Source organism: Gymnogyps californianus, chromosome 1 (assembly GCF_018139145.2).
Source record: "Gymnogyps californianus isolate 813 chromosome 1, ASM1813914v2, whole genome shotgun sequence".
NCBI classification, from domain to species: domain Eukaryota; kingdom Metazoa; phylum Chordata; class Aves; order Accipitriformes; family Cathartidae; genus Gymnogyps; species Gymnogyps californianus.
Genome location: NC_059471.1, coordinates 124,221,993 through 124,237,220, shown reverse-complemented (window position 1 = coordinate 124,237,220; position 15,228 = coordinate 124,221,993). Strand labels below are relative to the sequence as shown.

General features: G+C 39.3%; 1 protein-coding gene across 3 annotated transcripts in view; it reads right to left on the bottom strand.

Annotated features, from left to right (window-relative positions):
• Positions 1–3,191: 3,191 nt before the first annotated feature.
• Positions 3,192–15,228, bottom strand: part of SENP7 (SUMO specific peptidase 7) — a 45,463-nt gene continuing 33,426 nt past the window's right edge. For all 3 annotated transcript variants that reach the window (XM_050900392.1, XM_050900409.1, XM_050900401.1), the window contains 7 exons: positions 14,450–14,542; positions 13,377–13,588; positions 12,897–12,949; positions 12,521–12,558; positions 12,223–12,291; positions 9,866–10,016; positions 3,192–5,545 (listed from right to left, as the gene is read on the bottom strand). In XM_050900392.1, the coding sequence (XP_050756349.1) occupies positions 5,408–5,545; positions 9,866–10,016; positions 12,223–12,291; positions 12,521–12,558; positions 12,897–12,949; positions 13,377–13,588; positions 14,450–14,542 (754 nt within the window). In that variant the 3' untranslated portion in view covers positions 3,192–5,407. The remainder of the gene's footprint in view (positions 5,546–9,865; positions 10,017–12,222; positions 12,292–12,520; positions 12,559–12,896; positions 12,950–13,376; positions 13,589–14,449; positions 14,543–15,228) is intronic.

Below are 15,228 nucleotides of genomic sequence, written 5' to 3'. Positions count from 1 at the left end.
GCTCTAACACCTCCAAACAGTTTTCTTAGAATCAGACACTGTGGATCTATCAAACCAGCACTGTTCAAACCAGACTGGCTCTGTCAAGCTAACTACAGTACTGGCAGCAGCACCAAGTGCAGTACACCACACTGGAGCTGTAAATTGAACAGTTCTGATGATATAAGGCACAGGAACAACATTGCACTGGTGCTGATAAATTGTTTCGAAGTCCTGTTCAGCATCTCTAGGTAGACAGAGCAACTTTTGAGGCTAGAGGCTAGCTTGGGTACCTTTATTACGATCCTGGATTCAACAACACACACCAGTCTTTTTTTTAATCCTCTGCAGAGACTGGTGCTTTCAATGTTATGAATGTTTTTGCTTGCATTACCCTGCAAAAATGCAACTGAATCAAGACTAGAAATACTATACACACTTATAAAGGCAAAGGCTAACTTACCTCAAGAATGCACGACAACTAATCCTTTTAGAGAAAATTCTCAGAATACGTTTGCTTCAGTAAGAGTATGAAACCCAACTAAAAGTTTTCCCGGAGAGTCTTCAGGTTTATGGCATTACTGTTTTTTTCATCAGCAAAGTACTCAAAGGCACTCAGAACGTGAATAGTATAAAAACTACCTGCTTTATCTCTCTATCAAAATTTGTTTTTTATGATATGGCTATGTCAGCTTCTGTGTGATAAAGTATTTTAAACATTTAAGTTCAGTTTTATTAATATTAGTTCAAGCTATCAATTTTAAATTTAAACACTGATTTCAGCACTGAAATTTAGATTTGCAACAGCTGAAAATCTCCTACATTTATGATAGCAAAAGGCATAACTAAAAAGCACAATCATAATTTAAAGTTTCTTAAAACAAGCAAAACAACTCTTGCAACAGATTTCCAAAATAACCTTGGAAAATTAACTCCTTCCTTGATTTGATTAAAGCCTTTACAGTATTACTTTGCACCAGAAGATGCATAATTCTTCATTTCCAGTAGCCAAATCGTATCTGTTCAAAGGTATTCAGGAAAAGTATATTCTTGCTGGGGAAAAAAAGGGAAGTATAATCCTAGCGATAAACACGCCAAGGTCACATCAGTACCTCCAAAAATAAAAAGACAATTTTCTGACAATTTGTATTTCTGAAAAGAAAGGACATGCACTTTCATATAGCAAATACGATTAGCTGAATTAGAGTTCTCTACAAGGTAATGGTCACTGAAATTCTGCTACAGCACACATACTGTTCTAAATAATTGTTTTTCAAATGCAATTTATTCAAAAAGATAAATCCACTCATCTGTAACTAAAAAATGCAAAATAAAGGTATACTTTAATGAAAATGCCTCTAATGAAGAGCCACATGATGGCAGACACTCTGTATCTCCAAGCTCACACGGCTTAATACCAAGATTATAAATTGTCTCCTGTGACTGGACTACAGCAACTGACTTTATAGCATTTGACAGGATTCATCAACAAAATTCCCAATCAGTTTAGCCGAGACAATTAGGTTAGACAAAACCTTTTCACTTGTTCAGTTTCTGCGGTTGCTGTTGCCAAACATTTCACCATTACCTTTTGCTTGTGCTCCTGGGGAGTTCTCTGGTGAACCATCTCCTGAGAATAAGCAAGGTCTGAGGCTGTTTAGCCTTCCAGCTGAGGAAATTCAGCCCACCATAGCCTGTCATACTACCATCTCTTCCATCATGTAGTAGTGTAAAGTATTCGGAGCAGAAAAATCAGGAAGTGAGGTCAACCAAATTAATCTAACACTTCATTATCTACTCTGTCTGTGTAATGTAAACCTATTCTCAGCATTCCTCCTTTTCTGAACTGTTGATCAGGTAAGTATCTCTTACCTTCTTCAACAGTCAAAGATGATCCCGATGCCTGTGCTTCATCTTTGAACAGTGTTTCCAACTTCAGTTTGGTTGGACAGAATTATTGCTGTTGGTCCTGGTTTTAATCAACCATTAATGGAAACACTTTCAATCCTGAGACCTTTCAAGTCTCATTCTACAATTCCTGCTTTTCCATCTAGAAACTAGAGTCTTTTGGGGGGGGGGGGGGGGGGGGGGGGGGGGGGAAGGGGTTGCCAGAAGCAATATTCTGCTTCCCTGTCATAATCAAGATAAAAGTGTTACTACTGTGGCTTTTAAGTTTTTATTATTTTCTAAGAGGTAGTACTTAGTACTGCAAGCTCATTTCAGGGTCAAATTCTAGGAAGCGAGTCCCACAAAAGGACAGATGGACTGCAATGAATCTATGCCTGCAATTCCAGAGGAAAAACGCAGCAGTCCACAGATAACTTTTAAAAAGCACGCTTGCAGTTTCATGATTCACTTCTCCAGTTCTTGATGAAAACTAGAGGGTTTTTTATATTTTTCCTAGAAGATTTACTTCCTACAAGTTACTTCTCTTCCACCTTGTTTCTTGTGTCATGCTTGCCAACAGTACCTTAAACAGATCTCCATAACTTGGACTTCTTCATGGAAGCCAGTTTCTGGTCCCACACAGCCAGAATGTAGCAGTTTCTTTTAAAGAAACTGATAGCTACATTTAACACTTTGAGTACAATTCATTGCCTTGAAACCAAAATTACACAGTGTAGGGTGAAGAGCCTTACAATGATTGGTTTGCTTTGAAGTATCACATCACTCCACCATTTCAGTTAAACAGGGATTAATACAGGAAATGGAGATGCAGGAGACGTGCAAAAAGGTCCCTGAGTCAGTCTGGTGCCTTACATACGCTAAAAGTTATCGTTGGGGAGTTCTAGCAACTAAAAAGGAAGCACGAAGGTACCTGGAGTGTAACTTTTTCCACAGACGCTTCCTAGCATTCACCATGTATCTGTTAAATGCAAACGGCTGGAATGGGGTGGGTTGCGGCTGGTGGTCCCAGGCATTTCCCAGGCTAGTCATTCAGGCTGTCAAGACTGTTAGCCTAACTACAGAAAACAACTGTAAGGCTCTCTTGAGTCAAAAAGCAGCCTTGCTTGCCACAAGAAGCTGTGAACTAGCTGCATGCCTTTATAAGGACTGGTGAACAAATAATCACTTTGATACAAATTTGGGTTAAGAGACATATACTGTGTATATACCTTAAAAGCAGTAAGGTGGCCTATCTTACACTTAGCTCACTGGCTATTTGTGGCAGCTGGGAAAAGAATGGTACCAAGCACATTCATCAACTTCCAGAGATAATTTTAATATCAAATGTATTGGCATTCTCATAGCACATATCTAACAAATCTACAAAGGCAATCCTTTAATGTTATAAAACCAATTTAGAAAAGTTTATAAATGACTTTTGCTTTTAAATATCTATAAACCAGTCATTCTAAAAAAGAACAAATTACTTTATGATAAAAACTAACTTTACCATAAGAAAAAGCCCAAACTATTTTTCATAAGGGAACACTGAAAATATTCATCAATTAAAAAAGTGTAAAGAAAGTGCACGTTTCCACATTGTATCTTTCATCTGTCTTACAATAAATACACAGATTATCCTTGTAAGTAATGCTGATGATGTGATTTAGGTGATGAAAGCCACAAAACCTCTGCGATGAGGGGGACAGATGTTGGTGGGGAGGTAGTGACAAACTACAGAATTAAAGTAGAAACAAAGACAAAAACCACACAGTAATTGCACTAGGCTGCTCACAGTTATACAGAAGGTAACTGCACTCAGCAAATTATTTTGTTTTAGAATTGCCTCTCTTCTCCAGAAAGAATGCTTCCTGATTTGAGAAACAATGTTGGGTTTTTTTTTTTTTTTTTGGATGACTGTACAGAACCTGAAGTAATAACTGGATTTTCCAAATGCTAGGTTTCAGAGTTGTCTTGAGGGAAGGGGCCCTGAGAATTCTGCAATGCCACAAAAATGTTCACCTTTGGGTTGCCCTCAATTTTTATTTTAACTCTCTAGCCTACTTCCAGCTTTAAGAGCTCTGGTTTTGTAGATACGTTTATGACACAGGTGGTTTTGGTGGTTATCTGACACATGGTCCTTCTGAAGGGTGCAATGACACTTAAGTTTACTTACAGTGGGGAACAGGAGAAAGCATCCTCTTAAAACAGTCACCTTCTATCATGCAGTAACTACAGAAAAAAGTGTGCACATGTCAAAATGTTATTAAAGTTTTGTGTGATCACTGTTTGAGGAAAAACTACATAAATATGTATTAAGACAATGATGAACTTGTGCTAGTTTATCAAATCAAGTCCGAGTTCAAACACTCAAATATTCAGGCATTTTTACTAAATTCTCCTGAGCAAAGTCTAAATCCTGTTTGTCTTATATGTAAATTACATATCTTAAAGACATATTAGATATAACATAATGACCTTTTTGAATGAAAATGGCCTTATTTTTCAGCAAAACACCTCAGTTTTGGGTACTTTTATTATGATCCCGGATTCAACACCACAGACCAGCCTTTTTTTTAATCCTCTGCAGAGACCGGTGCTTTCAATGTCATGAATGTTTTCAAGCACAACCTGCTTGCCTTTCTACTGCAAGTGATGCCATAAGATTCACAGGAATAACTCCACAAATAAGGCGAACAGGATTAAAAATCTACTGCCTACATGTACTGTATTGGCATGTACTTTGAGAGCAAGATTTCCTCTAAAATCTGGTATGAAAAAAATTCATAGAAAATACTTTTAAAAAAATCCACTCTTGACTTCAAAAGATTTCAGCGGTCACTATCAAGCAAATGTCCTCCACTCATGGAAATAAATTTTTATGATGAAAATGCTAGGGAGGGAAAAAAATAAAAATAAAAAAAATCAAAACTCAGCAGCCTCAAATCTTGGCAGAATTTTCTGACACACACAGACTACTTCTGTATATAATCAGAAACAAAACAAAAAATACATCTCTAAAGAGAGTCAATATTAGATCCTTAAATTAAAACAATACATAGTATTCATTCTATCTGTATGAGCTGCAAAATCGAAAGAGACACAGTATAGGGTCAAAATCCTGTCTTCAGGCCTGACTCCTACATGATCATCCATGTTTATACAGAATCGTAAAGAACAGGCTCCAAAAGATGAAAATATTTTTACATCCTTGTGGCACATCCCTGTACGCAGCTTTCATATTCCAAGCAAAGAATCAATTAGCAATCCACATGTATTAGCTTTAACTTACATATTTACACTTTTATCTACAACCTTCTCCTTTTCCCCCCACAACTGCATTCTATGACCACACAACCCAAATGAAAAAAAAAAATCTTTAAATAAATACACATGGAACAAACAAAATACTTCTTGTGGTTGTTCTTTTTTTTTTCTTTCTTTCTTCCTTGCAAGGCAGAAAGAGCCCACATGCTGCTAAGCAGGGTTCCAGTTACTTTATACAGCAATGTTCTTTGCCAGGTCTGGCTCGTTAGATTTATTAGCTGCTGCTGCCACTATGCTGTTGAAAGTGCAGTTGCAAGATCAGGTCTCGAATTTCTTCTCTTTTGCTTCTGATCAGCTGACGAGGGAACCACTTCTCCAGATGCAGTGGCTGTTCAAAGTTAACTATGGGATTCTGGTAACAGAAAAAGGAATATTTACAGCATGAATTTTCTAAAGCAACCTTCAAAAAGAATTTCAAACCCTTCCATTACTGCTGAGACCAAGGAGGCACAAACAAGCTTCCATGAGACAGTGACAGGCTTCGAAGTCAAATTCCAGTTCCTCCATGGTAATCACATATATACATGCCCTTACCACAAGCTACTAATCGTAAACGCCAAACAGGTTATCACCACTTCTCTTAAAGATACATCAGTATAAGCACATATTCAAGGCAGATTCCATGTATTCTGATACAATTAGACAAACTCTTGATATCTAAGAAGGCACAGATGCACTTCGGTCACAAAACACACATGTACAATCACACTATAAGGAAGGATCAAGCATACAGCAGTTAAGCATGCTGAAGTTTTGTTGCCTCAGGCATGTGTTTTTCTGTTATGAGGTGGTCTGTCTGATAGAAGACAACAAAGAAGCAAGAACACTGCTAGTAGTTTTAGCAGGACATGAGAAGGGGAGAATTCAGAATAAAAGAGGACAGCAAATTGAAATGGCTGAGAGATGCTGGCAGCTTTGGCAGTGAGACCACAACACCACATCTGATTTGCCAAAGTAAATTTTTTTCCTCTTTCCCTCTTCATTCTTTTGCCATGTTGTTTATATTTCACATTCTCCTTCCTTTGAATAAAGTAGTATATGATGAATTGAAAAAGCAAAGTGAAAAACACATCATGATTTGCGGTCTATGAGCCCTGGTATGTTTAGGACAAATTACAACCACCTTGTCCTTGCCTTGCTTCTGCAAGCAGAACATGACCCCACTGTTAGAGAATGGGCAGTTCAAAAGCATTGGGAAAGAATTTGATTTTCTACCTACACAAGAGCTCAACCCATCTATCACAGAATCAAAGAATGGTTGAGGACTGAAGCAACTTCTGGAGGTCACCTGGTCCAACCCACCTGCTCAAGCAGGGCCACCTAGAGCCGGCTGACAGGACCATGTCCAGACAGCTTTTGAACATCTCCATGGAGGAACACTCCACAACCTCTCTTGGCACATTGTACCAGCACTTGGTCACCCTCACAGTAAAAAAAAAAAAAAAAAAAAAAAAAAAAAAAAAAAAAAAAAAAAAAGCATTTCCTTATGTTCAGAGGAAACCTCCTGTGTTTCAGTTTGCATCCATTGCCTCTTGTCCTGTCACGGGGCACCACTGGAAAGAGAGGGCTCTGTGCATTTTGCACCCTCCCTTCAGGTATTTGTACACATTGATAGGATCCCCCCTGAGCCTTTTCTCAGAGTTCGAGCTCTCTCAACCTTTCCTCATAGGAGAGATGCTCCAGTACCTTAATCATCTTTGTGACCCTTTGCTGGACTTGCTCCAATAGCACCATCTCTCTCTTGTACTGGGGAGACCAGAACTGGACACAGCACTGAGGAGAGGGGAAGGATCACCTCCTCTTGAACTGCTGGCAACACTCCTTCTAACATAGACCAGGGTACTGCTAGCCTTCTTTGCCGCAAGGACGCACTGCTGGCACACGTTCAACTTGGTGTCCACCAGGACCCTTAGGTCCTTTTCAGCAAAGCTGCTTTCCAGCTGGGTGACCCCCAGCATATATTGGTGCCTGAGGTTGTTACTGCCCGGGCGCAGGACTCCACACTTTTTGTTGAACTTGATGAGGTTCTCGTCAGCCCATTCTCCAGTGTCTCAAGGTCCCTCTGGATGGCAGCATGATGCTCTGGCGTATCAGCCACTCCTCCCAGTTTTGTGTCATCTGTGAAGAGGGTGCACTCTGCCCCAACACCCAGATCATTAATGAAGATATTAAACAGGACTGGACCCAGTACTGACTTCTGGGGTACACTGCTAGTTACCGGCCTCCAACTAGATCGCCTGTCACTGATCACCACCCTTGGGACCCATCCAGTAAGCCAGTTTTCAATCCAACTCACTGTCTGCTCATCCAGCCCATACTCCATCAGCTTCTCTATGAGGATCTTATGGGAGACAGTATCAAAGGCCTCACTGAAGTCCAGGCAGACAATATCCACTTCTCTCCCCTCATTTACCAAGCCAGTCATTTCATAATAGAAGGTTCCCAGGGATCGAGGTGAGGCTGACCAGCCTGTCGCTCCCCAGGTCCTCCTTTCTGCCTTTTCTGAAGATAGGAGTGACATTTGCTTTCCTCCAGTCCTCTCCCAATTGCCACAACCGTTCAAAGATGATCAAGAGTGGTCTCACAATGGTATCAGCCAGCTCCCTCAGCACTCATGGGAGCATCCCACTAGGGCCCACAGACTTATGAATGTCCAGTTTAAGTATTCTCTAGCCTGATCCTCTTCCAGCAGGGGTATGTCTTCCTTGCTCCAGTCTTTTTCCCAGTCTCTAGGGCCTGGGACTCCTGAAAGCCAGTCTTGTCAGTAAAGAGTGAGATGAAAAATACATTCAGAAGCTCTGCCTTTTCCATGTCCTGTGTCACCAGGGCCCCTGCCCCATTCAGCAGTCAGTCCACATCTTCCCTAGTCTTCCTTTTGCTGCTTACATAATTATAGAAGCCCTTCTTGTTGCTTTTGACATCCCTCACCAGATTAAACTCCAGTTGGGTTTGGCTTTCCGAGTTACATCTCAGCATGCTTGGACACTGTCTCTATATTCCTCCCAGGTTACTTGTCCCTGCTTCTGTCTTCTGTATACTTCCTTTTTACGTTTGAGTTTTGCCAGGAGCTGCTCCTCTATCCATGCAGGCCACCTGGCAACTTTGCTTGACTTCCTGCTTGTTTGGATGAACTGTTCTTTAGCTCGGAGGTGGTGTTCCTTGAATATCAACCAGTCTTCTTGGACCCCTCTTCCCTCCAGGGCCTTATCCCATGGAACTCTTCCAAGCAGATATCTGAAGAGGCCAAAGTCCAGGCCTGTGATGTTGCTTTTTGCCCTGCTCCTTCCTCTCATGATACTGAACTCCACCATCTTATGGTCACTGCAGCCAAGGCTGCCTTTGACCTTTACATCCCCAACCAGACCTTCCTTGCTTGTGAGTATGCAGTCCAGCACAGCACCTTTCCTCATTGGCTCCTCTATCACTTGGGTCAGGAAGCTGTTATCGATGCTCTCCAGGAACCTCCTGGATTGCTTAAGTCCTTCTGTGTTGTTCCTCCAGCAGGCGTCAGGGTGGTTGAAGTCCCCCAGAGGGACCAGGGTCTGTGAATGTGAGGCTGCTTCTAGCTGTCCGTAGAAGGCCTCATCCACTTGTTCTTCCTGATCAAGTGGCCTACAGCAGATGCCCACTACTATGTCACCCATATTAGTCTGCTCTTTAATCGCTACCCATAAGCTCTGTTGGGTCATCATCCAACCCTAGGCAAAGCTCCATGCTTTCCAGCTGCTCTCTCACATCAAGGGCAACGCTACCTCCTCGTCTTCCCAACCTGTCCTTCCTAAAGAGCCTGTATCCATCCATCACAGCACTCTACTCACGTGAGCTATCCCACCACGTCCCCATGATCTCAACAAGATCATAGCTCTGCAACTGCACACAGATCTCTAATTCCTCACATTTATTCCCCATGCTGTGTGCATTAGTGTACAGGCACTTTGGAATGGCAATCTGTTCTACTACAGAAGAAAAATCTGTCCACTGCCCAAGGCCCACACAAGGCTTTCCATGCACAAGACTCTCAGAGAGAACATGGACCACACGTATAAGCATCAAACAAGCAGAGTCATTCAAAGGACAGAGCAAGAGGGCAGTGTACTGATGAGGGGCAGGAAGAGTTGGGGACACCCTAAAAGACAGTGCCTGAAGCCCAGCATCTGCAGATGTTTAAAGGTATGTGCTGAACTGGAAAGAGAGGCTCCCTTAGCTCCGTGCATTCCCTTTTAAGGATTCCCCTCTCCCTCTTTCTGCAGAAGCTGCTGCCTGCAGAGGCACTCAAAGGCCAAGGCACAAGCTGACCAAAGTTTTAGAGACTACAAGAAGAGATGCACAGAAAAGATGCCTTCAAACATATGTAGGCCAGAAATGTGTAAACTAAATAGACTCCAAATACATGCAAATAGTTAGGAGTGTTGAATGTGTCAGTGTAAAAGCAACATTAAACTACAAGGTCAGAAATGTTTGCCAACAAACACAGATGAGAAACTGTCTGTGCTCCAGATACAAAGACCCCTGCCACTGCTTGAAGAATGGGGTTTATCTCCTCTTCCTCAAATGGCTTTGAGACTTTTGAGGCTGAGCATCACAGGTTTTGTGTCTGGCTATTTCCCTCAGAAATAGTTTTTTTGGGTTTAAGGTAATTTTGGGGAAAGGGGAAGGTAGTTTCCATTTGTACCTGGAAGAAGCTTTCCACATATTGCAGCAAATAGACCCCACAATCACTGCTGTTATCCTGTTTAGGCACTCTGGGACACAGGTCAATCATTGTTGATTTATTGAATTCTCGATGCGTTTTTCGTTTAGCTTCCCATTCTGCTTCAAGGTACCTACAAAAAAAGTCAAACAGATTAAATACTGAGAAATAACTCCCAAGCTCAATGCATTTTGGGATACTACTCAATATTGTTCCGGAGCTGGCCAAAAAGCTAAAATAGCTTTAACCAATTTCTTTCACAGAATCTGTCACAGAAATTCATACAAGGAACAACACAATTTCCACTATCCAATATTCTATCACACTCAGAGGCATCTCTACCACATAATATGCAATATACAAAAGAGAAAGATGCATGGCATTATTTAAAAACAGTTATTTGTGCTGAGTTTCTTCAAGCTATTAGGATACCAGGACATTTTTAAACCTTAACTAAAGGAAGAACTCAAGTAATCTTTCCTGGCTATCACACAGATTTTTCCTGGGTTCATCCTAAGAGGCCAGCAGTGTTTTTTTAACCTAAGCAAACCATTAAAAAAACCCTTAGAATTCACCTTACAAACAACTTCAGTTACAATTGCACCAATATAACCCTTGCATCCTACTAGTGCACAAGGTATATAAAGACTTGTTAAAAACCTTAAGGGATCATTTCTTTAATGATTATGACTAATTTGTTATCAGGCTTTTCTATTGTTCTTGTGCTTCAGTAGCAACTCACTGCACCCACATTCTGGGCTGGCCACTGATTTTGAAGATGGGATTGAAAGCATAAGGCTCTGATTTTCAAAGGCAACAGTTACCTATACTTTTCTGCTGACTTTAGTCAGAGTTGCAAGGGCTCAGGGCTTGTGAAAATCAAACATAAGGTCTGACTTTAGGGAATAAAAAATATATACGTTAAGTCAGACCTTGTGTTTGACTTCTAAAAGCCCCTAGTCCTTGCAATTATGAGAAAAATACATATAAAACACCCAAAACAGCTTTTGGGGAAAATGGCAACTGTGAAAAGAAGGCAAACACAAAACAATTCAAAGATGAAGGCAGTTCAGTGAAGCACATTCCCTAGAAACTGCAAGAACCTATGACTGTAGACTTTATAATTAATTTGTTTGAGCCTGACCACTGCCCAAAACACAAGAAAAAACAACTCAAGGAAAGAAGAGGTCACGGAACCCCTGCATCAGTTTCCTTAAACTTCTGCTTTCGTGGTGTAACTGCAAATTGAAGGAATAAGAACTCTGCTCCCCAAACTTCCCTGATCTCACAAATCCATAAATCACCTCTTTGTTTTCTGACTTTTCATGACATCTCTCTGAACTCCAGGAAACCATCCTCTCTGGAATTTCAACCCCAAGAGTAGCTCAAAGCATAGAGCACTAAGTTAATAAATCCTTGTGGGATCTTAAAAAAAAAAAAAAATTGCTATTTCATTCTTTGTCCCAAGACACACATGGTGGGGAGGCCTCTCTATCTAGGGAAAAGATGGTTTCACAAAAATTTCTGATTCTCATCTAACCCTTACATAGTACTTTGAAGAATTTACTTTTACAAGAAGGAGGTACTATTTGGTTTACAGATTTTTGTTCCTTTCTGTGAAGTGAATACAACAGAGAACAAAAAGAACAATTCTGTTTAGCTTCAAATATTTAATATTAGCACTTTTAAAAAAGTTGTTGATAGATGTTGAAGTCATTAGGAGCACGTAAAAGCACTGAAAGTTTGAAGAAGTTCTTCCAATACTTACATACTTAGCACATAAAAGACTTAATATATTTTTACTCCCACTTTTCAAAACAAATAGTACCATTCTGATATAACTACACTGACACATCAAGCTTTTAGACAGCTTCAGTCTAGTTTCTACTTTTTTGCACATAGATAGGAGTAGATTTAACACTGTAATTCTGTAAGTGCCATCAAAAAATGAAGATCAGCCCTTCGGAAAATTAATCATTTAAATTTCAAAGTATTCATTTTAAAGAATCTGTTTTTCTACCCTTAAAAACACACTCCATTACTGAACTGGAGGGGATAAAAAAAACCCTCAAAACCCCCCTCTATTTTTAGTTGGGTTTTTTTTTCCAATTTCAAAAAGACTGCCCACATTACAATTTTTGCATTATATCTGGGCTGCAGAACAAAGACAGGCTTTTCACACAAGCCTCTGTATCGCTATTACAATTTTCTTTGTCATGACTCTTTATGGATTTTCCTTTAGCATTAGAAATTTACACCTTTATAGAGAAAAGTATTTTGAACATAGAAATATGACCAGCAGCATCTCTTGCTAATAAATAGAAACTGTAGTTACTTACTCTCTCAAAACCTGAACTGTTTTCTGCACGGAACCAGCTTTCAAAGAATCTAAGATGAGTATACAAGGCCTGTACACAACAAAAACAAACAAACAAATCATTGTAGTCTTTCATTACCAACACTACTGAAGCATATATTTTGTTTGCATACAGCTTAACAAGAGCATCAATATCTGAACAAACGTGAAAAAAATTGACAAGTCCCTACAGCTGTGGCTTTATGACAAATAACTGAATTACTGCAGAATTTCTTAATATAATTTAATGAGACAATACTAGTATGAAAACAGAAACATACCTTTTACAAATTTGCCTTTTGGAATTACTTAGGGATATCTGGGAGAAGAGAAAATAAAAATAACCTTAAAAAACATACAACAATTATAAACTCAAATGTCTTCATAGATTTAAAGGTAAAGCCAGAGAGGCTCCCATTTCAGAAAGGGAGAAACTGATAAATAATTTTTAAAAACACGTGAAAGCAGAGCATAGGCAACATAGGTAGGCAATGGAGGACTTTAGGCTAATTCAAAGTGCCTTGCAATGCTGCAGGCCACACAAACATCAACAGCTGCTGCAAAAAAGGTGATGCAAAATCACTTGACAGTCAAGTCTCAGAGCGTTCAGAAATAGAGTAATACATATTTCCTCTGTCAGTACAAAAAGGCACTTACTTTAGAAATACCTGAATCCAAGACTGAAGCAGAAGCGGCAATTTCATTGCCACCTAGTACAAAAGAACAAATTAAAAAGTCTTAAGAAAGTATTTCCTAACTGAAATATTTTCATTTTCAAATTCATTATTAGTATTCAAAACATGATAGTGAAGTATAAACTAATTTTGCTCCCCTTCTTAATGTTCAAATAGCAGTTACTGAGGGCCTTCCTTCCTGATAAAATTCTTACTGAAATCCAAGAACTTTCCACTCATGATGGGATCTGAGCCACTGATTTTACATGTCCCTTCCAGTATTTTCCAGAGTTGCAGACAAGAAGAATGCAGTGCAGTCCTTGCTATGCATAGTAATACAAAAACATATTACCTCAATCTTGACATGAAAGATACTTTTTAAGACATCATATCCCTCCTTCAAGAATTAAGACGCTATTAGAACTGTATATGGCTTGACATAATTTTCTTCTAGATTACCTACCTTTTGAGAATAAACTTTTGTTAGCATCTGTTTCTTCTTCATCCTTGCAGTTACCAGGAAAGGCCAACACTGAACCAGTTCTAGCGTTCTCACTCTCTGACCAAAGTGGAGACTGTTGAGGCTGCTGATATAATGAATTCTGATGGGGACACTCCTCATAGACAGCTTCTTCTAACCAAGGAAAACAGATAACTGCAATGTACCAATGAGACCTGCCCAGCAGTGGGGAGAGGGGGGGAAAAAAAACGTCAAAACTGTATAACATTTGGTTCTGAAAAGGATATGAAAAGTTTTTATAACATCAAGAGCTCAGGGACCACTGTTGTGTGATAACCATCGTTGCCATGCTCCTTCATGGCCTCTTATACTAATACTTCTACATACTAGCTCCTTCATACATCTCATCCTCTCACTCATTTTTTACTGTGCATTGTGGCATAACAGCAAAAATAAGTATCAATTCCTTTAAAAAAACCCAGCAAACCCACCACAGCAATTTACCAGTGTCTCACCACTCATCCCACACTGTTAAAAAAAAAAAAGTAATAAAACAATCTGTGATGGTGATCCCAGTTTTGAATATAGCTGAAGGTATGGCATGCCTCTAGCCTCATCTCTTTCTGCAGCTGTTTTGCGTATGTAACTCTCAATGACTATTCAGTTTTACTGGATTTTCCATGTGCAGGTCAGTTATTCAACCAGGCCAAGGCACAGACCATGGAAGTACTACTCCTGATCCATTAACACTATGAGTTGCTGTGATTTCTTTATAGAAATATTACTTAAGTGCACAGGAATCATCATAATGACGCACAAATTATTTTGAAAAGTACATAAAAGCAATTTTCAGCAAAACAAAAAACAAAGATGCAAAGTTTACTGAAGACAACTAAATAAAAAGTTTAACTTTTGAAGACACTTCAAAATTACTCATTTCACACCTGGTACTTTTTCAAAATCTAATGTGTTCATTTCCAACGATCCAAGCTTACAGCCATAAATCTTTTTATCACAACATTCCAAGATTTAAATCTTTAAATATCAGAAAAGGTGTCTAGAACACATAGACTTACTCCTCATTCACAGGCACAAAGATATAATCTTTACTGAAGATGTTTATATGACGAGTCCATGTTCTTACTCTTCTGTGTCTTCTCTGTGCCGCTCTGCAGAAACCAAATGACAACTGTTGTTCAGATTTGTTCTTTTTAGTTAAAGCAAGGTATAGGGATTAGTACTCCTACATCTTCCCAATACCTCAATGGGTTTTTCATTTACTCTTGAAATTTCCCTGATAGAGAAAAAATAAATCAGCACACCATTAAGCCCAAATAACTAAAAAGCCATTTCCAAACCATCTTAACTCTTAAACATCTTAAACTCTTCTGGAAAAAGTCATCCATAGATTTGAAAGGATTTCTTGCAGTTATTTATCCTGTAATTATTATTTACTACACCAAATGCAAAAATCTCATCTAAACACCAGCCAGTGTAAAAATCAGATCTATAGCAATTTACAAACATCCATGAATTGAACTTCACAATACCATTTTTGAAGGCCTATCTAAACAACCTTATCTTTTGAAGGAAAAAGCTAAATGCCTTGCATAGGGTCATGCAACACACCTGTAGCAAAGCCAGAATTAAAACAGATTCCCTCCAGTCCTGAGCTTTAAATGCTGGACCACATTTCATTTCCAGTCCTACAGACACAAAGCATGAGGACAGGATACCAGGAGAATAAGAAAAATTTGAGGAGAAACCTAAATTTAGATTTTCATCTTTCTTAGTTTGCACAAGTTGAAATAGAAACCAACAGTTCATAGAACTTTGCTCCAATATGATCTGAAAG